At 37.0% G+C, this 27,028-nt stretch overlaps 1 protein-coding gene across 1 annotated transcript; it reads left to right on the top strand.

The window, feature by feature from the left end:
- The first annotated feature begins 240 nt into the window (after positions 1 to 240).
- LOC109062266 (Na(+)/H(+) exchange regulatory cofactor NHE-RF1-like) lies at positions 241 to 26,717 on the top strand. The gene is made up of 6 exons (XM_019079360.2): positions 241 to 924; positions 14,270 to 14,440; positions 17,715 to 17,868; positions 21,805 to 21,848; positions 24,586 to 24,711; positions 25,661 to 26,717. Exons 1-6 carry the CDS (start codon positions 439 to 441, stop codon positions 25,805 to 25,807), a joined length of 1,128 nt encoding a protein of 375 aa, XP_018934905.1. The 5' UTR covers positions 241 to 438; the 3' UTR covers positions 25,808 to 26,717.
- Positions 26,718 to 27,028: the final 311 nt, after the last annotated feature.

The raw sequence follows: 27,028 nt of genomic DNA, 5'->3' as shown, positions 1-27,028 counted from the left end.
TTCCAAGAGGAATGTCATTCCAGAGGGAGATTTGTGTCATTTGTGAAGTGTGCTCAGTGGCAAAGCACCAAATGTTGGGCCCCTGTCACACAACCCCTGAATTTGCTGATGACATTACTGTATATAACAGAAGTCGAAGGTGCAAAAAAATAAAAAAAAGGGGGCCCAGCGATTACCCCAGTTCAAACTCCCAAACACTACAAATTTCAGATAGGAGGAGGTTCTAGAGGAGTCACTCCTCCATGGGCTGGATCTGGATGCTGATGTGCTGCCGATCAAACTCTCAAACACTAGAACTTTCTCTTCACACTTTATATCAACAACAAAACATTTACTGAGGCCGAGCGGGTTAACATGCTTCAGCCGTGAGCATCCAACTCTCATTTTCCCTTCGTTTCTATTTATTTGTCAGATTAAATCAACAGGTGACTTTGCGTGATGCCCAGCCAGACTCTGCGCCCGCGCCTCTGCGTCCTGGAGAAGGGCGAGAACGGGTACGGCTTCCATCTGCACGGAGAGAAGGGCAAGAGCGGCCAGTTCATCCGCCTGGTGGAGCCCGATTCCCCCGCCGAGCTGTCCGGTCTGCGCGCGGGCGACAGACTGGTGTTCGTGAACGGAGAGCGCGTGGAGAGCGACAGCCATCGGCAGGTCGTGGCGAGGATCCTCGCCAGCGCCTGGAGCCTGGAGCTCGTAGTGGTGGACGCCGACACCGACCAGCTCCTGAAGAAACACGAGCTCAAGTGCTTGAAGGAGTTTGTCACGGAGGGCATTCCGGTGCCCGAGTGCGGTGATGATGAGATCAGCGGCGAGATGATGCGGGACGACACGCCGCCGCCGCCGCCGGTGCCGAAGAGGAACGGAGAAATCATCCCCGTTCACATTCCCGCGGTGGACAAACTCAGGACATCCGTGAGCTCGGAGACGGTGAGAGACCGGCAGAGCTTCGACTGACGCTCTGATTCAAACGTTCCGTTTTGGAATTAAATATAGCTAGTAATCATTCAGTCATTTTTATAAGTAGCCTATGATATTACCATACCTGCCGTAACACTACTGTATAAGTTCAATCCTCATACTGTAAGTTTTCATGAAATAACAAGTTATCTAGTATAGTATATCTAGTATCTAATATAGCCTACAATATTTTATCCTGATGAACGGCAACAACCGCAATCCAAATAATGTATAATCAGAGAGTTAGTTGACATGTAGTTGCAAAGTTACTTATAGTTAGTAGAATATCTAAAGTGGACTATCAAAATAAAGTGTAGCCAAAAAAGTACTATGGTAGCCTACTTCTAATAGCTCTTAGTTCCTCTGTATTATTCTGTGTGTGCAGTTTAATGCATCATGCAATCAAATCATTTATGATTATGATAATACTGGTATTATTATGTACATAAAGGATGTAAACCCTTGTGAAGTGTGCTTAATTGTATACTTTTAACACATGTAGTGTATTTTAAATATTTAAATATATATATATTGCAGATAATATAATATTAATTAGTTAAATAAAAGGCCACTTAACTTGTTTCAAATAACCCATTAACAAAGTCCAAGTACCTTGGAGCATCATGCAAATACACGGTTTATATGAATATGGTACTTGTTTATAACTTTACCATGGTACTACCACTGTACTTTTTTGTAAAGTTTGAACTTAACTGTAAATCTAATCCTAAACCTAACCTTTGTCTCTATTAGTCATGCTTTATTCACAGATATGTCTCATTACATCCGCTAATTAAGTTTAATTGGTTTGATTTTTTTATCCTTATGTGCAGTTAAAAAACTGCTTTGCATTCCTCAAGCAATTATAACAGTGTGCTATGACAACTGTGAAACCCACACCTACACACTGTAGTGCACTTGGCAGATCACACATACAGTACCTAGTGCTTCAGTCACTGACTGTGGGAGGCTGGCGTGTTGAGGAGGACGTCCAGCACAGGAAGACAGTTAGTTCTCACAGAAGACAAACAACTCCATTAAGCCTTGATCCAGAGTAAACCCCATTTCACACCACAAGTTCCAGGATGTGTTAGGAACAGCGTCATGTAAAGCGGTGTGTTTTAGAGCTGACGGATGATATTTTGCTTAGATTAAGTGTGGCTGTCTGAGAAAGCTGTTGTTGCGTTTTTCTCATGCATGACTCTATGATTTGTTCAAACGGTTGTAACCCCACTGTCTTTTGTGTTTGTGTGTGTGTGTAGTGCTCTCATGATAATGATTTGCACATTACTCAAAGAGGAAAAAGGCCAGACTCTACAACAGCTGGGCTCCCCATGGTGACAGTCCTAAACCCCTTTTCATTCTCATGTCATCTGCATAACCAAATTACCCACAATGCCCTTCTGGCATTGTGCTCTCAGTGTGTGGATGTGTTCTGCACCTGTAGTGATTACCTGTGTGGCAAATACACTAGTCCAAACAGTCTGTGAGGGCAGGTATGTAGAAGGCCCGCAGGAGAGAATGTCTTCTCTGAAGGTCACATTGACAGTTTTGGGGTCGGCCTGAAAGAAAAGTAGGGTTGTGATACATCAAAGTGAATATGTTAAACTATACAGTACTTTAAACAATATAAGCCTCCACTATAGTTATGTTGACAAACTGTACTTTTTGTATTATATTTTCCTATATCTAATGATAAAAATAAAAAGCTGTCACTAGGGTTTAATAATATTTACCCTTAAAGAGTGAATATTAGTACCTTAAAAGTACATATTATTACCTAAAGTGTGCATGTTAGTACACTATTTGGTACCCAGAATATACTTAAGTATGAACTAATTGTAATGATTTGGGCACTTAGTTGCATTTTAGTTGCAAAAAATGTATTACAGTTTATATTTATAGTAAATGCAATTACTTGAACCCAAGTGATTTTTTGACCCACTTAAGTGGGACTTAAGTACAGTACATCTTAATGGCCTTGTTTCACAAACAGGGCTTATTAGGCAATGGTTCAGTTAGGACAATTAAGTAGCTTTTATTAACATGCCTTAGAAATAACAATAATGGTGTGCATCTTGAGACAAGCGCTGACATATTTTAAGATCAGTTAGTGCAAGTTTCTTTCAGTTGAAACAGCTCAGACTTACATTTTAGCCTGGGATTAGGCCTAAGCCTTATTTGTGAAACCGGGTGTATGTGTAATTTCATAATAACATATCATGCAATGTTTGAAATATGTATTAATAATGATTACTTTTTCAGTGCTTAATTATATTTAATGAAAGTTTACTCTCTTTAATAGCACTTAAGTGGCCTATTATTTCAGTGATATTTTCGGCAAGTTTTACTTTTTAAGATTTGACGAGCACAATCAATACAATAAAGCACAATTCTTTTTTCCTCAGACTAGCCTTCAAACTGATTTAGCTTTGAAAAGTTTTGCCAAGCCAGCATTTAGTTTTACTATGAAGTATTTGTGAGTACTTGTGAAACAAATGTAAATTTACTGATTTTCTCCTTAGTTAAAACAATACAGTCACATCAGTGGCCTCACAGTTAGTTCATGTCCTGCTACTGCTCCCTCTGTTTCTCCAAATCATGTTCTGTCATATCTTTACAACTATAAAGTGGCAAAAGTGCAAAAAGTATGAATACTATATTCATACTAATACATATTCATACATATACATATAGACATACTAATACATATTCACTTCACTTTCACTTTTTTAACTTTATACATTGGACTCCGCACAGAAGTTTAGCCTGTTGCTTTCCTGTGCAACTGCTTTGAGGGGAAGTCGGAATGAAATTGTGAGGATAGCAGGGCTTTTTTTCAGTCATGCACTGGCCTTACATAAGCCTTCTCTCTGAGGTAATTACTTGCGTGGAAGTGCTTTTGTGTTGGGTTAAATTGTCTGTGACTCTCCTGGTTAGCTGCTGTTTCTTGCGTAACTCCTCTGTCAGGAAGAACCCGGGTACGTTATCCTGTGACCGGACACATTTACTCTGAAATCTCAGTGACCAAGACAAGATCCCTGATCTACTTCATATTACCTTTATGTAAAAGCAAACTGACACAAAAAGGACATGGCGTCCTTGAGCCATCATGATCAAATGGCCATTTCCTCTCAAAAACATGCTGGAGGCAGGGTTGGGCTAATATTGTTTTTCAATCATGCACTGGTCTTACATAAGCCTTCTCTCTGAGGCAAAATATTTAATGTAAGAACTAGAACTAAGAGTAGATTAAGATTGGATTAAATGTAGTTGTCCAATACAGGCTGTTTTTTTTTAAATATGTAAATAGTTGATCACTTTCATTTGTATGTACCAATGTAACAATACAGTGACATGAACTGTAGTATTTAACTATCTATGTTTTTACTAAAACATTTTAATATGTGAAAATGCCACTCAGAGACTTTTGCAAGTGATAACACAAAAAATGGTTTAAGAGTTTTGAAGCTATTCACTTAAATGAATAGTTTGAACTGATTAATAGAAATTAAAGGGATAGTTCACCCAAAAATGAAATTTCTGTCATTAATTACTCACCCTCATGTTGTTCCAAACCCGTTAGACATTCGTTCATCTTCGGAACACAATTTAAGATATTTTTGTTGAAATATAGACCCTCCCATAGACAACAAGGGTCCTTACACGATCAAGACACAGAAAAGTACCAAGATGATCAACAAAGTAGTCCATGTGATATCAGTGGTTCAACTGTAATGTCACGGCGCTACGAGAATACTTTTTTTTGTGCAAAGAAAACAAAAATAACCACTTTATTCCACATTTTTGTCTCTATCTCTTGTGGATGCGCGTTCACGGCAGTACCATGACGTAAGCGCGTGGCGGCACCGGCGCTGACCCAGATCCGGCGTGAATACGTCAAAATGCTGACGTTGCCTTGTTTACACTCGGGCCCAGTAGCGCCATATGTGTGTTCAACAAGGTCTGAAAGCTCTCAGATTTCATCAAAAATATCTTAAATTGTGTTTGGAAGATGAATGAAAGTCTTACTGGTTTGGAACAACATGAGGGTGAATAATTAATGTCAGAATTTTCATTTTTGTGAACTATCCCTTTAATCTCACTTTTCTGACTCTAATGCCTTTTTGTTTGCCAACATTATTAAAATGCCTGTCCTATTACAGATCCTCTCCTACAGGTTACAAAACTAGTGTAATGATGTTTCATTCTGTTTAAAATTTAGTCTTTTTTTTACATGACATTCAAAATATTTTGATTTTTAGGTATTAAATATAATCACATTTATAATGAAAACACTCAAGGAAAGACAAGATCATGTGATCAGGGTATTTTTGAAAGGGGATCTTCAAAGAGGCTGGTAGTCAGTCTGTGGGAATCTGTTTTTGGAGCTGCTGGCAGAGCAGGCACTCCGGCAAGCTGAGAGTGGTTTTCTCTGAATGTTTTTGATGGATGTGCAGATATCACATTCCCCCTTTCTGTAAGCACTGATCTAGGAGTAGTGCTCCCACTCTTATGGCTCTTTCCACTGCATGGTACGGCAGGGTACAGTTGGGTACGTTCTCTTTTGGGGGGTTTTCCATTGAGTACAGTACCTGGTACCTGGTACTTTTTTCAGTACAACCTCAGTTGAGGTTCCAAGTGAAATGTACCATTACCAAAACGTGACGTGTAAACTCTTCTGATCATTGATTGGCCGGAGAGAATCGTCACTACCTGCGTCACTGAACTTGCGACACAAACACAACAGAACCATAGATTTAAATCAGCACAGCCAGCAAAGGATCAAACGCAGCTGTTTTGAATGAGTGCACCTTTTTTTAACAACCAAAAAGTAGCTGTTTCGTTGTCTGTTGAGGAAGTTTCTCTCGTTGATAGCAGAGGAACCCAACCAGCAATATCCAAATGAAAAGAACCATAATTCAAACAAAAAACACGAGAACAACCAATACAGGACCTGAAACTATTAAAAACATTTGAATTATGCATCCAAACTGAATTAATTACCAAGAAGTTCAGGATCCAGACAAAGGAAATACTTTTGATCTTGTGTTTTTCTCTGTAAATATGCCGAAGTATCTGTTAGTTAGAGTGGTCAGCAAAGCTTTTCTTTTCATGTAAATGGCTTTTCCTTGAGAACTCTATGCAACAAACTCTTCTCACTTCTGATGGCTGGTTTAGTCAGGCACTTTTGCAATGGAGCTTTTGGTCAGAGATTGTTTTGTTTGGTTGGTATGAAACCAGTTTTCCAAAAGCTGGTGTTCATTAGTAAATCAAAACTAGGTGAAACTCAAATTCATCTTAATGTTCAAAATTGTTTTATTTTATTCTCATTGGTCCACCTCAGTTTGATTCACCAGCATCTGGTAATATTCTGTCCTAGATTTGTAGCTTTTTTACCTGCTTGTCAGGGTGAAAGCAAATGATTTAGAGATCAAGTTACACTGTACCTTTAATAAACAAACAAGTCTCTGTATGGTATGGCCTGGAACGGATGATTGTTAACATGTAAACACAGCCTGTATGGATGGAGGTGGGTGGATGCAGGTTCCTCTGAAGTAAGATTGCTTGTGTGCGTATTCTCTGTCTAGTGTCCAGGGTGGAGATTTGGTCTTTCTATTGTGACATTGGGCCAAACCCACCTCACACTCCTAGACAGGTCAGTGGTTTTGGGTGGCTGGTCAAAGGAAAGGCAGATGGAGAGGGTTTTTCCTCTTGGGGTTTGTGGATAGCAGCTACTCTGACAATAAGCAAAGCCTTTTCTTTAGCAAAGGCTGACTGGAAATGGCAAACTCTGTCAACCTAAAATAGATTATCATCTCCACTCTGGCCAGTGGCACTGCTACAAGCACAGCAGCATGAAATCAGCATGTAAAGACCAGTTATAGACAATGTGTGTTGAGATAATTAAGTAAATAATTATTCCCATAGAGTGTACATTATTGAGAAGAAGAAGGAGCCATATATCGAACCCTGAGGTACCCCAAGTGGGTTTCCGGTGTAATATGGTCTGTTTTATTGCTGTTTGTTTTTTTGGGTCAGAACCTTGTGGTTGCATCATTAACGTGAATACTGCCATGAGCCAGACTTAGGGAGAGACGATTCTAATTTCACTGAAGTGACTCAATAACACTAGTGTAATTATTCCCTTAGACACTCCTCCCTTACAGGATACCACAAAGGATATACCCATAAGGTAGGACTCAGAAAAGTTAAGTGTATGGAGACTGATAGATTCGCTCCCAGAAAGAAGGAATAGACTCTACTCTGTCTGGAGTTGAGTTAAAGACCTACTAGGGTTTAGTTATGGGACATGTTTGTCTATTCAATAGCTCTAATACAATTCCGGTCAAGTTCAGTAATACACCACCTGCTACCAGAACAAGAGTACAAGTTCATTATTGACTCATGAACACACACTGTTTGTTTTTGTTTTATGTCATCTGTGGTCTTGTAGCCTAGAGCTGGGCAAGCTTGACAGTGAGGTTGATCATTTGCAGGCCATTTAGTCTAATATGGGTGAACTTTGGACCCGACAGGATGAAATGAAGCTGTGAAAGGAAATGTTTTTCACCTTGTTGAGACAGATGTTTAATTTTTGTGGAAGCTGTAATTTGTTTTGTAAAGCCTTTATATCTCAGCACAGATGTGACTTTTGTCATACAGTCACAATGTGGAGATCAGTCCACTGCAATATGTGCAATTCCTGGACAGGAAGTTCACTAGGGAATTATTTATATATTAGGGCTTTGTGCAAATATGTGTTGTCAGAGGGTTTACTTTTAAGTGTATTCTAGTAAACTGTTAACCAAGATTGTTGTATAAGAAAACCCACAGAGAACATAGTCATCACAACCCATCTACCATATGTGTCTACAGTAGACTTTATGGTGTTTTCCAACCCTGTTTGTAGAGGCACACCAACTTTTTGGATGTCTCCCTTATCTGACTCATCCATTTCAGATCTCTGCTAACAAACTAAGTTGAATTAGGTGTTTGTTTTGAGAGAGTTTGAAAATAGGGTGTTGGCCTGCAGGTCTGCCACAAAGAACAGAGTTAAGAAACACCAGTATAAACTACAGTAAATCTAACCATATATTTTCCAAACCGCTAAAGTCATGATGATGCTGGTGTCTATCCCAGTATCATGGGCTGTAGACAGGTACCACTTTTCCACCAGGGCTGGTGCCGGAGCTGAAGCCCAACTGGTAACCAGGCTCACATATTCATATTCTAGTCATGGACTGTGGGAGAGACTGGAGCTCCTTGAGGAAACCCACACTAATACGGGGAGAACTTGCAAACCCAACGCAGAATAGCCTCATGGCTAAGCTAGGGCTCAAACCCCCTGGACTGTATTTTCAAGTATGTAAGCAATGTAGTGATGACAGTAAGGTGATTTATGACAGGATTGTAGAATTGTACTTGCTTCCAATTCCTCGCACACATACACCACTCGAACCTTCCGTAAAATAATCTTTTATAAAGTTCAGAAAGGTTGAAGTGAATTACAAGGACATTTGCGGACTTCATTGCACAGGATGTGCTATGAGAGATGCGTGCTTTACACTTGAAGATGCGGGCTCGTCCCACGGTTATTTCCTTACAAATGCTCTATATTTAAAATATGAACCTCACTAACAGAAGGCTGCTTTCAATTTCAAATGCTGACGCGCATTTTGTTTGTGAAGACTGCTCGCACATGCGGCTGTGGTTAGACTAAGGTTTAATGCACTTGCGACTCAAAATGTTTTTTTTTTCAATGCAAAATTAATGTAATAATCACAGCCAGTTATTAGGGTTGCCACCCGTCCCTTAAAATACGGAATCGTCCTGTATTTAAGGTAAAATGATTTGTCCCGTATTTTACAAAGGCCAACACATATTTGAATAAACAAATAAGTATTTCGCACTGTTCATAATAGTAATAGCAATTATAATTAAATAAATTTAATAAGAAGTAGGCTATTGATTTTGACATCTTGGTTTCCATAGCAATGGAGTCTCCAGAACACGCGCCATTAAAGCCCTTTCATACGAACGCAGCATGCGGTAAACAAATATGCGTGGTTTAAAACATCTAGGAGCTCACATCTGCCCTTTGAACAACAAGCCTCTCCAGATGTAGTGCTGAAACAGAAAGTTATCAATGTGTCTGTCCAGTAACTAATAAATAATCAGAAGCATGCAGAGAGGCATTTCAGTTGTTCACGGTGGACTGTCTGACCTAAAGGGACAGTTCACCCAAAAATGAAAATTTTGTTATCGTTTACACACCTCCAAGTTGTTCTAAACCTGCAATAATTTCTTTCTTCTGTTGAACATAAAAGAAGATACTTAAAAAAATAATGTGGGTAACCAAACAGTTTCTGGTCCCCACTGACTTTTTTTTTTTACCTTACTATGGAAGCTACAACCATCAGCTGTTTAGTTGAGAGACATTCTTCAAAGTATCTTCTTTTGTGATCAAAAGAACATTATGCAGGTTTAGAACAATCTGAGTAAATTATGACTTATTTCATTTTTGTGTGAACCATACCTTTAAAGTGACAGACACATCCATGCTTCTATTGTTTTATTAAAATTTGGATAGCCTGTTAATATAATATTCCATGCATTAACAGAGCTTGGTAGACATAATTATTATATTGTAAGACATTATTAGACAGATAAATTAATACATTATAATTAACGTTAGTTAGTTATGTTTTGAAGTTATATTAGTTTAAAATTCTTAACACACAACTGTTTTAATAATTTTTTTTTAATTTGCAATTATTTTTAAAAGTACTTTATTACTTATTTAAGGATATGTAAATGTAAGGATTTTAAGATTCTCAAGTCAGTAAATTAATTAATTAATGGGGGAGGGGTAGATCAAAAATCGTTCTGGAATCGGATCGTGACTCCCAGAATCGAAATCGGATCGGATCTTGAGGTGACTAAAGATTCCCACCCCTATTGTACTGTATATGGTTGATAAGCTTGTCACATTCTTAACAGGCAGCTACATACAGTACTAGTCCTCCTTTGCTAAATGTTTGCCTAGTCAAAGCTACATACCTGCATAGTATCGGGTACAGTCATTTGAATATGCAAAGATAATAATTAAGGCTGGTTTCGGGCTTTATGATTCATTGTGTCTACTATGTTATGTAATTTTCTGAGCAATCCTTTATCAGGGAATCACCAGTCAACAAGAAGTGTTTCACAATAAATTGTTTCTTAAACATACTACATTTTTATACATATAAAATAGACAAGTATGAATTATACATTTTATTTAGTTCATTTCCACTCATCTGCATTTCTGCTAGTATTGCAATGTACATAGCATGAGAGTCAGGAAACACTCTTCAGACTTCAGATCAGCTTCTCCTTTAACATCAAATCAGTTTAAAAAATACGATCTTGCCGTGTCATGAAATTTACAGCTGTGAGAAAATATTCATGGACACTTCAGAAGTGGCTTGTATGGCTGCGCAAAATATGATCTACTCTTTGTCTGCATGACATGTCGTGTAATATATATGCTGTAGGTTTACTTGGCAACTTAACCACAGACAGCTATTTGCGATGTAAATATAATGCATGGAAAAATGGTCTCATAAATGCTAATGCTAATGCTAAATACTAATCTCATGCTAATGTAGCATAAAAAAGCTAATTTTCTGGTCGGTCTGTCTAATGTGCATTTTCAGGGTAGAATAATTTTGACAATAAGACAAAATGAAAAGGGAAAGGTATTGTGGTCCATTTTTTCCAGGTGGTTTCTTATGTCTTTTGATATTTTTCCATTGCATATCTTGCTTGAACAGCCTGTTTCAGATCACAGCACATCATGTCTGTGCTTTTGAGGTCAGGACTCTGATTTGGACGTTGTGATACAGTATATGTAATTTTCTCCATTTGGGTGTGAACAGAGATTTAGAGATTCAACCTCCGTTGTGTTTCGTTCACACAATTCATTGCGCGCCCAGTAAACCGCGAGAATAAAAGAAACTCAAAATATGTACTAACTCCCTCCATGTTTCAGAGTTCTTAAGAGCTTTTGGTGTGGGCAGTGGCAGTGATTGTGTCGGGTTGGCAGGGCTGATCTCAGGTCAAGGCCGGGGTTGTGTACACAGGATGTTCTGTCGAAACCAAACCTTGGTTCCTCCCATTTTCATTTCAATGGTTCCTCCTCACGAGATGGACAGGCTTTTGTGATTGCAGCAGATTCCTCAGATTCCATGCCCTCTCTGAGATTCCTCTGCATGGGACGCACAACACATCCTCTGTTGAATTTCTGATGTGGCCTGGCGTGCATTAGGGATAGAGCAGCGGAGAATATACTTACAAAAATTCAATGGCATCAGTAATTTAATTTGGCTTAGAAGATTTATAAAAATTGTGATATGGCTTAGTAACATTATCAGATTGCTGCGATTTAATTAAATAAAAATAAGCGTGGCACAGTGTTCATTTACACATGAGCAGCTCATGATCTAGTGTTTCAGCATCTCACAGTAAACTCTATCTACTCAACGTAAACCCAATCTCTGCACGAGTTTGGGTCTCTTATAGCATACATCTGAGAACACAATGAGGCTCAGCCATTTCAACAGATTAGAAATTAGAGGCATTTGTAAATCTGTTACCCACAAAGGAGAAGCTTCACTCCCTGTGGGTTTGTGCCAAAATAAAAGCTTGACGGTTTAAAAAAATATATAAAAAAAGAAAGAAAGGCATAAATGTTACTATTGTATATTTATTCTGTAAAATTAAATAATTAGTAAATAGTAAAGAAATGTTTTGTAAAAAAAATGTCAATAGTATTATTACCACAGTAATAATATTTTTTGTAATAATTATTATTATTTTGTAGTCTTATTGAATGTGTCAAAATCAGTGGGAATGTGGCCTATGATAACTCAAGTGGAGAGATTTTTAACTGATATTTAGTGCATGTCAAAGCAACAGCAATATGGCATGTTAAATAAATTACATCATAATTTTTATCAGAAAAAAATCACACCAAATTTTAACGGTCAATGATGTACCTTGAACGTGGTAGTTGTGTTGCTGTCTATGGAGTTTCAGAAAGCTCCCAGATTTCATCAAAAATATCTTAAATTTGTGTTCTGAAGATGAATAATTAGGGTGAATAATTAATAACAGAAGTTTAATTTTTGGGTAAACTAACCCTTTAAAACATTATAGCTATAGTTAACATTATAATTATCAACCTTGGTGTGAAAAGGCCTTAATTCTTTCCAAACAGACCTATTTAAGTCAAAATTTCAAAATATGTATCACAGAAAAACGAAATACTTAACATATCAGTCCATTTTTCAATATCAGCTATATACATTATGTAACCAAATGTAGCAACATTTCATGGTATTTTACATTTTTACCACATTTACACAATCCACTGTGTAAAGTCTGATTGATTTATTCAAGTAGGCAGAATTATCAGATCATGTTGTGATTTATTTATAGATTTCAGAGTGGAGGTTAAAATGTGTCTAAAAAGCAGCAGACCTATGCATCAGGGCAGGTTACACCCCTCACAGACTGATTCATCTACACAATGTCCACCCATCCTCAAAGTGCCGCCCAGGGCAGAGCGCCGGGCTGACGGCCCTGTGATGGAGCGTGTGAGTTGTGCTGTGGTTTAGGGTGGTGTTCCGCATTGTTTCTGACAGTGGAAAGCAGGTGTGGTCCACAGGAAGTCCAGCTCTTCCTGCGCTTGAGCCCAACATTGAGGAAATACTGCCGTAGCACTGTGTGTAAGAGTGAGAATGCTGGGATGGGAGGCCGGCTCTGTGCTGGTGTTTTTTATGTGCTTAATTGTAATTGTTCATCCTGTTTTCACTCTTACCATTGCTTATATTTGCTGTTTGTCAGATGAACAAATGGAAAAGTCTGATATTTTGCATGGATAGTCCCTCACAGCCTTGTTTTTTGGTTTATGTTAAACTAAATATGACATCTACCTTGACTTAGATTTATTGTACCAACTAGGAAAGTGAAATTGTTTCCCCTTATGATTAAGGGTGTGATTGCAAAACTGCCTATGTTGAAATCAGTTTTTTTTTTCATTGTAAGGTTCTCTAGGCTAAATATAATCAACAGCGCATTAAACACAAATAGTAGTTTGAATCACTGTCTGAAAAACTATAAAAAGACCCAACTTGCTGAACGCTCCGGAAGGGTGTTATTTTCCTGGATGACAATGCATTGTACGTGTGCCCTGTGAGAACAGTGAGGGGCGGCTCATAATCAGGTGACCTCATCCTGTGCGCTGTCCACTTCCATCACATTCGGGACAAAGGGAAGACATCCCTCTGTCTGGGTCTATTCCTCTGTCCAGCTCCGCACCCCAGCAGACAGGACCGGAGCACATCTGAAGCTCTGATGAAAATGAAGTGCCCTTAATTGTGTTAAACATGCACTTAGTTTCATTCCCAGTCTGACAAGTCTACCGTATATATTTATTTCAGATGTACTGTATATGTGCTTAAGTCCTACTTAGAGTTGCTAAAAAAAATAAAATAACACATTTTATTTAATATAAATTTAAACAATAATACATTTTTATTTTTGGTAACCCTTTATTTTATTGTGTTCTCATTACATGTACAAACTATTATAATAACAATAAGTTATGCATAATTACATGCAAGTAACCCTAAGCCAAACCCTAATCCTAACCCTAACCATATAGTAAGTACATGTAGTTAATTAATAAATGTATAATTACACTATAACAAGGACACCTTAAAATAAAGTGTAACCTTATATATTATTTCCATAATAAGAACACTTTTTAAAGTATGCTAAAGTTATCTTTTTTTAACATTAAGTCATTAGGCATTAAGTGCTTTTTTATGTCTTATGCAATATAATTGTGGTTATTTGGATTTGGTCAGGGGGCAGTTGCATAACACAGACAATATGTTAACACTGTCTTAAGAACTAGTCTGACCAGCTAGCAGTTAGTCAAGGTCTTTTCGTATTCAAATTAGCCTGGTTTACTTTTTTATGTAGCTGACTTTAAAAAAAAGTTACAAAAAAAAAAAAAAAAAAAAAAAAAAAAACCGGTTGACCTGTCAGACTATACTAAGCAGTTTATGGAACCGGCCTCAGGTTTTAACAAGACCTTCTCAGATTCTGAAGTTAAGGACTTCTGCTCTTTAATATACTACTGTATATAAGATGATATCCGATAAGACGAAGGGCACAGACATTCAGACGCCAAACTTTCTGCAATCCAGTGGCACACGCTTGTGTTTCAAAGTGCTGATGTTGTGATGTGTCTGTCCTGCAGGACTTGAAGACCCAGCTCAGACCCCGGCTATGTGTCATTGAGAAAGGCCCCAATGGCTTCGGCTTTAACCTGCACAGTGAGAAGTCCAGACCCGGCCAGTACATCAGCGCTATAGATGACGACTCGCCAGCACAGAGATCCGGCCTGAAGCTCAAAGACAGGATAATTCAGGTAAGATCATTGTAATGCACTTTGGAATTTCATTATTAGAAAACACATGCTGCTTTCTTTTTACTTTGGTCAAAATTGATTATTTTTGGAGTGGTTACGTAACGTGCTGAGAAAAAATCTTTGGTGTTACAATAAAACATGATAGATTTATACTTTTCCAAGTATAGCATTATAATGACTTGGAAACACTGTTCCTGGAAGGGAAATTTGTACATTGTAGCATTTTTTTAGCGTATCCTGTTCGGAACAGAGAAGCAGAGACTCATGTGAAAGAGTCAAGGGTGAAAGTCCTGGAATCGAGCACATCAACCTCATGATATTTGAGAGAGGAGATCCTTTATACAGGAAAGATATGAGCAAACAGAAGCAGAGCATCACTCAATAATCATACTACTACTACGTTTCAGATTTTGTTCAGTACATCATGTCAGTTATAAGTCTGGAGACACATTCGGCTAGATTTATGTTTTCAGGACTCCAGACTGTGACTAAATAAAAAAATGTGACTGGTTTTCTGCACTGATTCAACTTTAGGTTTGCCCAACTGTTTCTGATTAAGCGCTGCCATGAAAAACACTTAGTCACAGTGAAATAAACAGGGCAGTGATGACCGAGTGCAACATCATGTGACCCATTTGAACTTTGTATAGAATTCTGCTATAAAAAAGGGTCACACTTTATTTTAAGGTTACAAATTTTACAAATTTTTGTAGACAAGGTAAATAATGCCGAAAATAAACCACAAGTAGGTGTAATTTTCTGTAAGGTTTCCTCTGTCCTGTTCTTGTGCGAGTTGTAATTCTTGAGTTTGGCCGCTTCATCCGGAGTGAGAGCCACAGAAGGGCCATCAGTGAACAAGTGAAGGGAGGGAAGGAAGCAGAGGGAGGAGAGGGGTCTTTGTTGTCCCAGAGGGTCCTCCAGGCCTCCTACTGTGAGCCGGGCTCTTTGTGTTGGACAGGCTGCTATTGTTCCTGCCGAGTGCACATTGTCTGTTTCCTCTCCGGGCCTGGGCTCCACTAACAGACACACCCTCATTCCACATATAGACCTTTCCCAGAGCACCTGGCATCGCACCTAAAGCCATCTGAACATGCCAGCGCTGTCCTATCTTCTGCTTAAAGGTGTAGTTTAGTCATGAAGGTTTAGCATGTTTATCACACACTCTAATATCGGTCACACCCCGTATTATTCTCGCTTTTGTGTAAAACACACAAAATGAGATGCTGTCAAACTCTGAAAAGGAGCAAAATGATCCATAATCGTACTAAAACATGAGCTCCTCTATATTCTTGAAGTTTGACACTGCATTCCTTGTGTTTGAAAGAGAAAATAAAATATGAGGTGAATGATGGCATTTCCATTTCTGGGCCAACTTTTCCTTTAAATGCCACCTGAAGTGAAACATACATTGACTTCTCACTCTTATTCATTTATTTATGTTTAATAAATCAGTGTTTATGAATATTTCATGTTGTTAAATTGTAAATAATAAAGTTTTTATGTCACTATTTTGCCCTTGACATTCTTCTCTGTTCAGTTCACAGAAAATGTTTTTTTTTTTTTTGGCGAATGTGTAATGCTTCAGTGTTTGTGATTCAAAGACACAGGATATCCTTTCCTCGGACAGCAGGAAAGGAGACTGATAATATTGAAAAATGAATACAAACAATTACAAACAATTAACAATTAAGAACAAAAAAAATCAAAAAAAAACATATAAAAATATAACTCAAAAAAACGACAAAAAATTAAAAATTAAAAAAAATTAAAAGCAAAATCTAAATTAAAAACTATTTTCAGAGATGCATGCTACTCATACTGCACTACTACTCTTGCTATTTATGCAGTATGCTGTATTAGTAATAAATAAATAAATAATACAATAAAATAAAAAAATAAATAATTTAATGTTTGCTGCACTTTATTTCTTTATAACTTCCTGCACATTCACAGAAAACAGCGTACTTCCACTTTCAAAAATAAGGTGGATAGTATCCTACTGTTTGAATTATATATTGTTGCATATCTCAGTATACTCTAAGCAATTTGCTATAATCCAGTCATTTTTTTAACACGTAAGGCATAGTTCAACCAGAAAATGTGAGTTCTGTCATTACTTATTTTCATTTTGTTCCACACCCATAAGACTTATGTGCATTTTTGAACCACAAATGAAGATATTCTTAATATTCTCTCATCATTTTGTCCATCTACTGAAAGTCCACAACAAAACAAAATGTTCAAGCTACAAAGTAAAAAAGAGATTGTGGATATTATTAAATTCAAGTTTAATCCAAGTCTCTTGAAGAGACAAGATCGCTTTATGTATGCGCACTGATCAATGTTTAAATGTGAATAAAAACAAAGTAATTCAGTTCGTCATACTGTATAAAGCGAAATTGCCTTGGATTAAACCAACTTTAATATAGTTAACTAATGCTAAACTATAAAAAAAATAAAAAAAACGAAGCTTAACCAAAATAAAATATAAAAAAACTTAAAAAACTAATAAAAAAAAAACTTTAATTCTTAAAAAAACCTAATAAAAAATGACAATAAACAAACTAATTAAAATTAAAATGAATTAAAAATTAATATTTGGATTATTTAAAAAAAAACACTGGATTAAATCAATTGATTCATATGGATAACGTTTACATGAGGGTGAATAAATGATGACAGAATTTTCTTTTTGATGTGAACTACAGTCAAACCAAAAATTATTCAGACACCAGATATAATTTTTGATATCTTTTGACTAGTGGGTGCAGGATGCTATAGTTCATTTATGTAAGTGAGGATAGCAAAATAAAGTAAACTGTGACAGAAATGTGAGACCAAAAATTATTCAAACACTTTGACTTGATCATGTTTTGCTTAAGTGTTTTTTCTTTAATTGCTAATGCAACCTTTTTACACCACAGACTGAATAAAATTAAGCATTGCTTGGTAATTTGTTGACCTTAATTGGTATTATCTAATTGTGTACTTAAATTTAACAGCTGGCAGCTATTAATCTTAATTCATTACATACCTTTCTATCAAAGTTAGCTGACATTATTAAGATTAATTTGTTTTTGTGACTCTGAGTTCTTGTCATATTTTATAACCATTTTCTACACTATAGTGAATAAACTGTAAGAATGTAAGAAATGTTGAAGGTGTCTGAATAAATGTTGGTTTGACTGTATTCCTTTAAGTGTGAGTCATTCGGTCCTGCATGTGTTTCACAGTGTCCCCGTGTGTCTTCAGATGTGTCATTGTTTGTTTTCAGGTCAGTGGGGTTTCGGTGGAGAAGAAGCAGCATGCTGAGGTGGTGGCCGCTATTAAAGCCGGGGGTGACAGCACGACACTCTTGGTGGTAGATCCAGACACAGATGCTTTCTTCAAGAAGTGTCGAGTGACGCCCACTGCAGAACACCTCACAGGTACAAACAAAACTCTCACCTGACACAAAATATAAAGTGAAAGTGTTTTGTGGAAGAAGATTTCAGCAGCTGTGACTCTAGCTGGTGTCTGACACAGAGTCATTGTTCGGCAGGGGTCACTCAGGCATGCTTTCTCTCTGGTCTCTCTCACTGCACTGGTTTTGGGTTTCCTATTAAGCAATGTAGTTTGTCCATCTCGCTGTGTCAGTCAGTGCCAAGGATCTCCAGTGAAAGTGCAGTGCCAACAGCAGCCATGGAAACCAAGTGTGTGTGTGTGTGTGTGTGTGTGTTTGACACAACTAGATTAGTCATGAGTGAGTGGAGATGCAATGTTTTCTTGTTTTATTTACCGAGCATGCGTTCGCCGTCAGCACTAGTTGAAACTTTACTTAGCTGCAATCACATTTTATCAGTTCCATCATATAGAGACAAAACGGGAGGACTGATCAGACGAATGCTTTCAGGCGTCTCAGATGTTGCTGTTCTCACTCAGAGTCATTTTATACTCATGACAAGTCTGTTTTCTGCCAGGAACACCCTCTTTATCTGAGTTTCGATGTGAATAGTTCTTTTCAGTTCACAGTCAGGCTGTGGAATTAGCTGACATAAAACTGGGAACTTTGTCCCGGACAGTGGAAAGTGGAGTAGACAGAGCTATCTCACGACTGATTCCTAGGTATTATACAAGGTGGCCAATTCGTACAACCTCACTCGTGCAATTTTGTATGTTTTCTGTGAGGGGTAGATTTAGGGGCGTGGTCATTCGTTCGGATTTGCCACCTCGCAAAACATGTACGAATTACTGTGAGATCGGGTTGGAGTAGATCGTATATTTTCACATTTTGGATTTATTATTATCAGTTATGTGTTGAATTTAAGATTTTAAAATCGTAATATGATTAAAAAACACAACTGTTAAACATTTATTAACAAAATACAAAATCCAATGTATACATGGATAAGCATCAAAAAAATTACATTATTCATCACTGTTTTTTTTTTACATATCATACATCTTATATTAAAGTGTAAATGCATTGTTTACATGAATAAGCATCATATCATTTATTTTATGATAATGTTATCACTACACAAGAGCAAAGAAGTACTTATATAAGCTCAGTACCCTTTTAAAAGGATGGTATCTGATGGTAATATAATGGCATGATAGACCTACTGGAATTTATACAACAAAATATACACATATAATACACTTTTTTGTTCCTTTTTTTAATAAAAGAGAAGTGTAAAGAGTGTAGGTGAGTCTATCTTTGGAAACAGTAATAAAAATGGTTGGGTTGTGGTTATGATCTAGGGCGCCCCCTGCTCCCTGCTCTGGGATCAGTGTCATATCAACTGTGCTACAGGGTTTAAACACACACAGTCATTCTCAATCTCTACTGAGAGCTGCTGGCAGGAACCAGTGTCTGAAAAGCTCTTTCAGCCAATTAAACTGTTTCAGTCAGATTATTCCAAATCACTTCAGTCAAATTGGCCATGTTAAATACAGCATAATAAGATACTACTCCTATACTGTCTCTGCAGTGTATATAGTACATTTGTAATTTTGCAAAGCTCATCAAATGATCTTGCATTTCCAGTGATACAAATGAAACAGACTGAATCTCTTTAAACATCTATTTGAACGGAAACCTTAAATATGATTATACAAAATTTAATTATGGATGTCAACTGGATGCCAGGTCGTTTAGCATAGAACATTGCTTATTATTTCTCTTACTCTCAGTATATGTGCACTATACTTTAACTATACTGTACATAAAATTAGCAGTATTCAGTACAAACCTTCACACAGATGTACATTCAGCTGTTTTCTCTCTTCTCTCTCTCACACACACACACACACACACACACACACACACACACACGTCACACACTTTCATACACACACACACACACACACACACACACACACACACACACACACACACACACACACACACACACACACACACACACACACACACACACACACACACACACACACACACACACACACTTTCATACACACACTCTCTGTCTCTCTCTGCTGCCTGTCATCTAAATTTGGAAGCAGCATTTGTGTGGTTTCCAAGGTGCCAGTGTGGAGTGGCTCTCAGATTGCCGTATTGGGACCGAAGGAGGTCTGAAGTGTCCAAACAGCCAGTGATGTGTGTGTTTTGTGCTGATCAGGGGCCAGATGGATCTGTGCAGGGCTGAGTGTTATCGTATCTTCCCTGCAGTTTTCTGCCACTCATGTAGTGTTCAGACGGCAGTAGAAAGATAGAAATTCAGACACAAGAAGACGGTAAGGGTGCTGGGATTATATTTTAAATCTGTTATCTGCCTTGCCAGTTTGCTTTTCTTACTGAAAACTCTGTAGATGGGCACCAGTATAGTTCTTTTTATTGGAACTGCACATAAGTAAGAATTAATGCATATTTTTCATAATCAAGTCAATTACAGTATATTGAATTCTGTGATAATGCAGCAAGTTTTAAGGTTTCTTGGTAACATAAACAAACTACAGTTGCTGTACAGACGCAAACTACTAATGCTAACATATTTACAATATAAGACTTTCAGTTGTAGCAAAGCAGGCAACTGTGCAGCACCACAAATAAATGTTTTAAACACACAACTGTCACGTTTTTTTTTTTTTTTTTGGAAAGTATAACTATAACACTATAACACTCTGGATGTGTTAGCATGAGACTCATCATGTGACAAAACTACTTATCGTACCAACCTTGCCAGCCTACTATTGTATGTCATGCTAAAAAAACCAAAAAAAAAAATTATGTAAACAACATCAAATAAAACACTAAAAAAAAAAGGTTAGACACCATATTAAACTGAACGCACTGTACTTAATTTTCATTCCTGTCAAAAATTAATAGAAAGTCTAACCATGTTACTATTTTTTTAAAACCCACCTTGAATAACAGTCTTAACTCAGAAGCATGTGTGTCAGCTCTCTTCCTAAACCTAATGAGCTGCCTTACTGTCTAATGCATGTGTGTCAGCTCTCTTCCTAAACCTAATGAGCTGCCTTACTGTCTAATGCCTGTATAAACATCTTCTTTCTAAGGCAGCATCCTAACTGAAATAGAGGCTTCTATGTGACTAATTTGAAACCATATTGATAGGCAGCAACTCTGTCATACAAATAGCACGTTGACTGAAATTAGCATGTTGCTAAGCTAATGCTTTGATTCTCTAGTAACTATAAAATACACAGATATTGAGTAAAATAGTCAATTTTATATACTTTAAATATTCTTACTTGTATATTTTGGTGTTGAATTTTGGTGTTTGGTGTTAATTATGTTTTAATGATTATATCTTGGATTTATTTCACTGTGCTCATCATAAGGCAGTGAGATTGCTTTCTCTGTGCAGTATACATGTACACTATCATGCCAACCCTTTTGAGAAAGAAGTATGTTTAATTGTATTGAATGTGCACTTAACAGTAAGTGTGTGTAAAAATACTCTTTTTAAAAGTATGTGTGCTTCTTTTTCACAAGCAAGTCTCGGCAGATCTCTACATATATCCTTCGTCTCTCATGTCAGTTCATTTGTTAATGTGTACTCCACGATGAAGGCCTCTAGATTTTGTTCACTACGGTACTGCGGGGGTCGGCAGGTATCCAGGTACCATCGCTCTCACCACGATGACGATGGTCATCTGAATAATAAATGAAGTACATTTCTGTTGTATAGTATGTAACAGAGTCGACATCTGCTCACTGCAACCCGAGAAGGAGTGCATGTCATACTAGCTATTCTCTAGGGGGCTGGAGGTGTCTTGTTTAATCTTTGCTCCCTCGCCGTCTCTGATGAGGAGCGTTAGAGTCAGTGTTGGAGAAAGTGTCCCATCTGAAGGATGCAGATGTACTAGGTTTGACCCGCTCTGCTTCTCTCTGCCCGCAGGACCTCTGCCTGAACCTGTGGTCAACGGAGACATGGAGGACAAGGTACGACAACAACTCAGATGATAGAATGCTAGCAGGCTGCATTAAAGGAATAGTTCATCCAAAAATGTCAAAATGAGTTCTGTTGAACATAAAAGAAATTATTTCAGAAGATATTTCAGAGCAAATAGAGTACAAGGATACTGAAATCAATTTTTTTTCTCGGTTTTCAGCCATGTGCACTTTCCAGCTTGGGTTTCATTTGTTATCTCATGTGCTCTTTCCTAAATAAATACAGCAGCTTGAGTTGTTTGTGTTGACCTGCATCTGAACCTAGGTTCTCACAGCAGAAAAAACACTACAGCAAGTTTCTCAGAGGTCATTGGAAACCTTTGCATGTTTTGATGCCTGTTATTGAAATGTTAGCATATTGTTGTGTTTAGTGAAGTGTGCTCTCTATAGGGAAGCCTGTGGCTGTATTATATGCAATTATTTCTGATTATGCCAATGATAAGTGGTCACTGCATGAAAGAAGCCCATTAGAGATTGAAGATCAATCTCTATTCAGAATTTGACTGGATTAATTACTATCGGGTTTTAATGTTTTCAGTCAAAAAGGCCTCTGTCATTAATTGAGAGTCATTTGTATTACTTTGGTCTGATATGTGTTAGTTAGTGGCATACAGTACAGATTTCTTGACTTCATGCAGTGCATGTGAAGAGCAAGAATGTGTTTTATTGACCATAATAATTAGGGATGAATATGGACACCTGTTTCTGCCACTGAAAATAAAAAATAATAATTGTGACTTTTTATCTCACAACTCATAATTTTGAGTTTACATCTGGCAATTCTGACTTTTTTCTCAGAATTGCGAGATATAAGTCACATTTGTGACAAAAAAGTCAGATTTACGAGATGTTAACACGCAATTAAGAAAAAAAGTCAGAATTGTGAGATAAAAAGTCAGAATTACCTTGTTTTATTTTTATTCAGTGTCGGAAACAGGCCTCCATAGATGAGAATTGTAAAGAGTGCTGAAGTTCTGGATATATCAGTATGGCTGGGATTCAGCTGTAGACACAAAACCACAACTCTATACAACTCTATACTAAAATCCTCAATTAAAAAAATCTTATACATATTTCAGTTAAAATGTAAGTTTTTTTTTAATCAAAGTACCAATACAAGAGAACACTTGCGACTGTTTCCTAATTGTATGTTCATGATGGTTGCCTGAACAACCAGTTAGTACTGTAAATACACATATTACACAGGGATAGTTCACCAAAAAATTATATTGGTAACACTTTAGCATATGGACCAATTTCACTATTAACTAGTTGCTTATTAGCATGCCTATTTTTAATATAATGGCTGTTTATTAATACTTATAAAGCACATATTCTGCATGACCATATTCTACATCCCTAATCCTACCAATACCTAAGCTTAACTACTACTTTACTATTAATAAGCAGAAAATTAGGAGTTTATTGAGGCAAAAGTCATAGTTAATGGTTTGTTCATAGTGAGAATTAGACCTTAAAATAAAGTGTGACCTTTATCTCATTCCTGAACTACATTTTTTCTTTTGCTGAACACATAAGAAGATATGTTGGTAACCAAACAGGTTTGGTTGACCATTAACTTAAATATTTTTTTTTCAAGTTGCAAATGACTAAAGTAATAACTTGTGATTCAGTGAGTCAAGAACTTCTCTTGCTGAATGAGAAAATTGAGACTGATTCAGAGTCTTTTGTATGGTGCATAAAGTTCCTGCGTATGTAGAGTGATTAAATTTGACAATTTTTAGTTAATTAATTAATTGTTACAAATTTAATTTAGTTAATTCAGTTTAAACAATTATTTATGTCAGCATTTTTACTGTTTATTTTATTTTTACAGTCACACTTCTCACTATTAACTAACTATTAAGTGTGACTTTTGCCTCAATAAACACATAATTTGCTGCTTATTAATAGTAAGGTATTTGTTAAATTTAAGTGTACAGTAGGGGATTAATAGGATTAAGGGATGTAGAATATGGTCATGCAGAATAAGAAATTAATATCTGCTTTATAAGTACTAATAAACAGCCAATAAAAAAGTAAAATATAAACCATCAAGCAAATAGTAAAAATTGGTCCCCAAACTAAAGTGTTGCCATTTTTACATAAAGATTTCAATGATTACATTCTTAGTAACACAATCATGATATATCCGTAGATTTTTGTGGCAGGTGCAGTTTCACTGTGAGACAGAGACTAGCTTGTATGTGTTGCCACTAGAGACACAATGACCTGCGCTGTTTGACATTAATATGCAAGACACTCTGGCATACAGACAAAAATATGTATTTATTATAAATAAATATAAGAGGCAAAATACAATTCCATGGCCAGTAAGATTTATTTATGGCTACTACTTGAATTTACCATATTTTTTCGTTGACATGGACGTATCAGGCGTCTTCTCCAGTCACCCACTCATTGCTTGAGTTCGTAAGTTTAGACACTGTGGGGACGGTTTCTCTAAAGAGGATTGTGGGGGAAAGTAAGAGCCTCTGGCTAATGGCTGACGTGTCAGATGTAGCTGGCAGAAGGGAATAAGGGGGCGCTGTCACCTGTCAGAGGAGCAGTATTGATGCTGCCCACTCATACAGTTAATGAAGCTCTGTCTCCAGCAGCCCGAGGCCCACACACTGCAGCTGACACCCAGCTCAAATCTGACCCCTAGTGCACACAGCGAAGCACTGAGCCTCCTGATTATTTACTGAAACCTCTGTCTGCTGTTCAGGTTAACGGAAATGTGGCCAAAGAGGACGCGCTGAAGGATTCAAAGTTATCAATCAGTCCGTCTCCATCCAACGCATCCTCCAACGCCTCCCTCACGACTCCGCCCACTGGGACTCCGCCCCCTGAGGTGAGACCGGCCTGTGATGTTTAGAATATGCTCATTTTCTACATAAACAGAATACCCAGGTGAACTATTACCACAGGTGCCAAAATATGCAGTATACTACAGAGCACACTGCATACTAGGTACTCAACCCCATAATGCAATGCACTCATTGAACTTGAACTTGAACTTGAACTTTTTCAGGTAAAGTGCATGTTTTTTTTCAGGGGGTTCATCTCCCGGATGGCAAATGAAGTAGAAGTAATATCAGACATGATTTTTAATGACTTTTTGTTGACATATTTGGCCTGAATGCCAAGTGTTAAGTCATTTTTACACCAAAATAAATGTAAAAAATACAACAACATTATTTTAAAGATGTGCCACTCACAAACTCAAACATGTATAATGTTTTATACTTACAATAAAGAAGCATGCTTCAAGTAAATTTAAAGATTTTCCAAATATACTTTATGTAGTAAGTATACTAATATCAATGTACTGGTAGTACACTTGTAAGTGTATTATTTCAATATTTCTGGGGAATAAATTGACCTACTTTTTAGTTTATAAATGTATACCAAAGTAAACTTTTCAAAAAAAAAAATGAATGCACAAGTTTTTCATTTCTAGTGGAACTATATTGTGTACTGTACTACTAGGTATTGTTAATTTACTAGCTATGTGCTTCTAACCCACTGTTTATTATAAAAAAACACAAAAACACACTCACAACACAGCTACTAGTTGAATAGCTTTTTATACTCCAAATACACCTGTACACACTTGAACAAATTTTTTTTGAAAGTACCCAAATGAATGTCAACCTTTATGAATGAGTGAAATCATTTCTTGCTTCATAAGTGTTTTGAGTGAGAAAACTTAATGTTCAAGTACAAGTATCCCACTGTCATTTGAGGACATGCTTGTATTAGGTTATTCATGAGTTTCTATTTGTTTGTTGTCCTCTCAGGCTTTGGAGCCGTCCATCATAGCTGCCATCCCAGAGCTCAATCTGTCCCTGCAGCAGGTGAAAGAGCGCGCTCACCAGAAACGCTCCAATAAGAGAGCTCCACCCATGGACTGGAACAAGAAAAATGAACTCTTCAGTAACCTATAGACCTCCGGTCGTCTGTCCACCCATTCATCCATCCATCAGCTCTGATTAAGACTTGATAAAACAGAGCAGATCTTATAATGAGGTTAAAGTCATCAGTGAAGTAGGCTCAGTAGGATGTATGTACAGTATGTATATGTACACACAGATTTATTTGTATTCAGAATTATATATATATATGAATTACTAACAGATTATATTAGATTGCATCTGCTATGGGGCAAATGGAATGTAACATTCTATTACTGTGATGTATTACAGTCATTGGCTGTGTTCAGAATGGAGTACTAACTTACTGTAATATAACTGCTCACTGTATACTGTGCATTACACACTGTATACTGCGTACTGTTTCAGAATTGAGTAAAACAGAAGTAGTTATGCTGTTGTGCATACAGTGGTATGCTATACTGTTGTCACAGAACAATTACTTTGCATGTTTAATTTAATGAGCAGCATCCAGTTATCATGTGAAAAAAATAAAGTTTATTTTAGATTAATTCAGTTTTGTGTAAATATGTTTTTTTTTTCTTTCTTAGGGTTTGGCAGTTTGATTAAACAATAGGTAAAAGCTCATACCTGTAGTTTCAATTCATTCGAAATGGAAAGCCAAGTCACACTGCATTGTGGGATACAGTACTTCAGCATCTTAACAAACTGTGCACACTATACATTACAGAAATATTATGTTAGTATGCTATAGCCTATTCTAAACAGAGCCATTGCACCTAATAGAGCATGTTTGACATCGAGCAGATTTGATTCTGCTGTGTTTGTGCCTTCAAGGAGTTGTGGTTCTAGTTTGAGTTTTTAAGCAGCTCTCAGTCTTATTTCTTTACCAGTTCTGTTGAGGATCATTTCATTGTTTTATAATGAAGGACCAAATGAAGAGTGGATAGAAGTGAATCCTGAACTCCTGACTATCAGCCAATGAGTGTGTTTGATGATTTTGAATGACTAAACGTGTAGAAATCACACTTTCTGTTATAAAGAGATAGTGTGATGCCCAAAAGTCTGAGATTTCCACACTGAAATCTAATCTGCAATGAAGCATTTTATATTAAATACAACATTTTATTAAATGTTTTGAGTCAAATTCCTCAGCTTTTGCAGTTGTTGCAAAGTCACTGAATTTCTGTAATGCTTTATGCATATAACATTAAATGGGTCACAAATGATTCAAAATGACATAACACTCTGCTTTATCCTGTACACCCTTTACCG

Source organism: Cyprinus carpio, chromosome B3 (genome assembly GCF_018340385.1).
Source record: "Cyprinus carpio isolate SPL01 chromosome B3, ASM1834038v1, whole genome shotgun sequence".
Lineage (NCBI taxonomy): Eukaryota > Metazoa > Chordata > Actinopteri > Cypriniformes > Cyprinidae > Cyprinus > Cyprinus carpio.
This window is presented reverse-complemented; position numbering and strand designations above follow the sequence as displayed.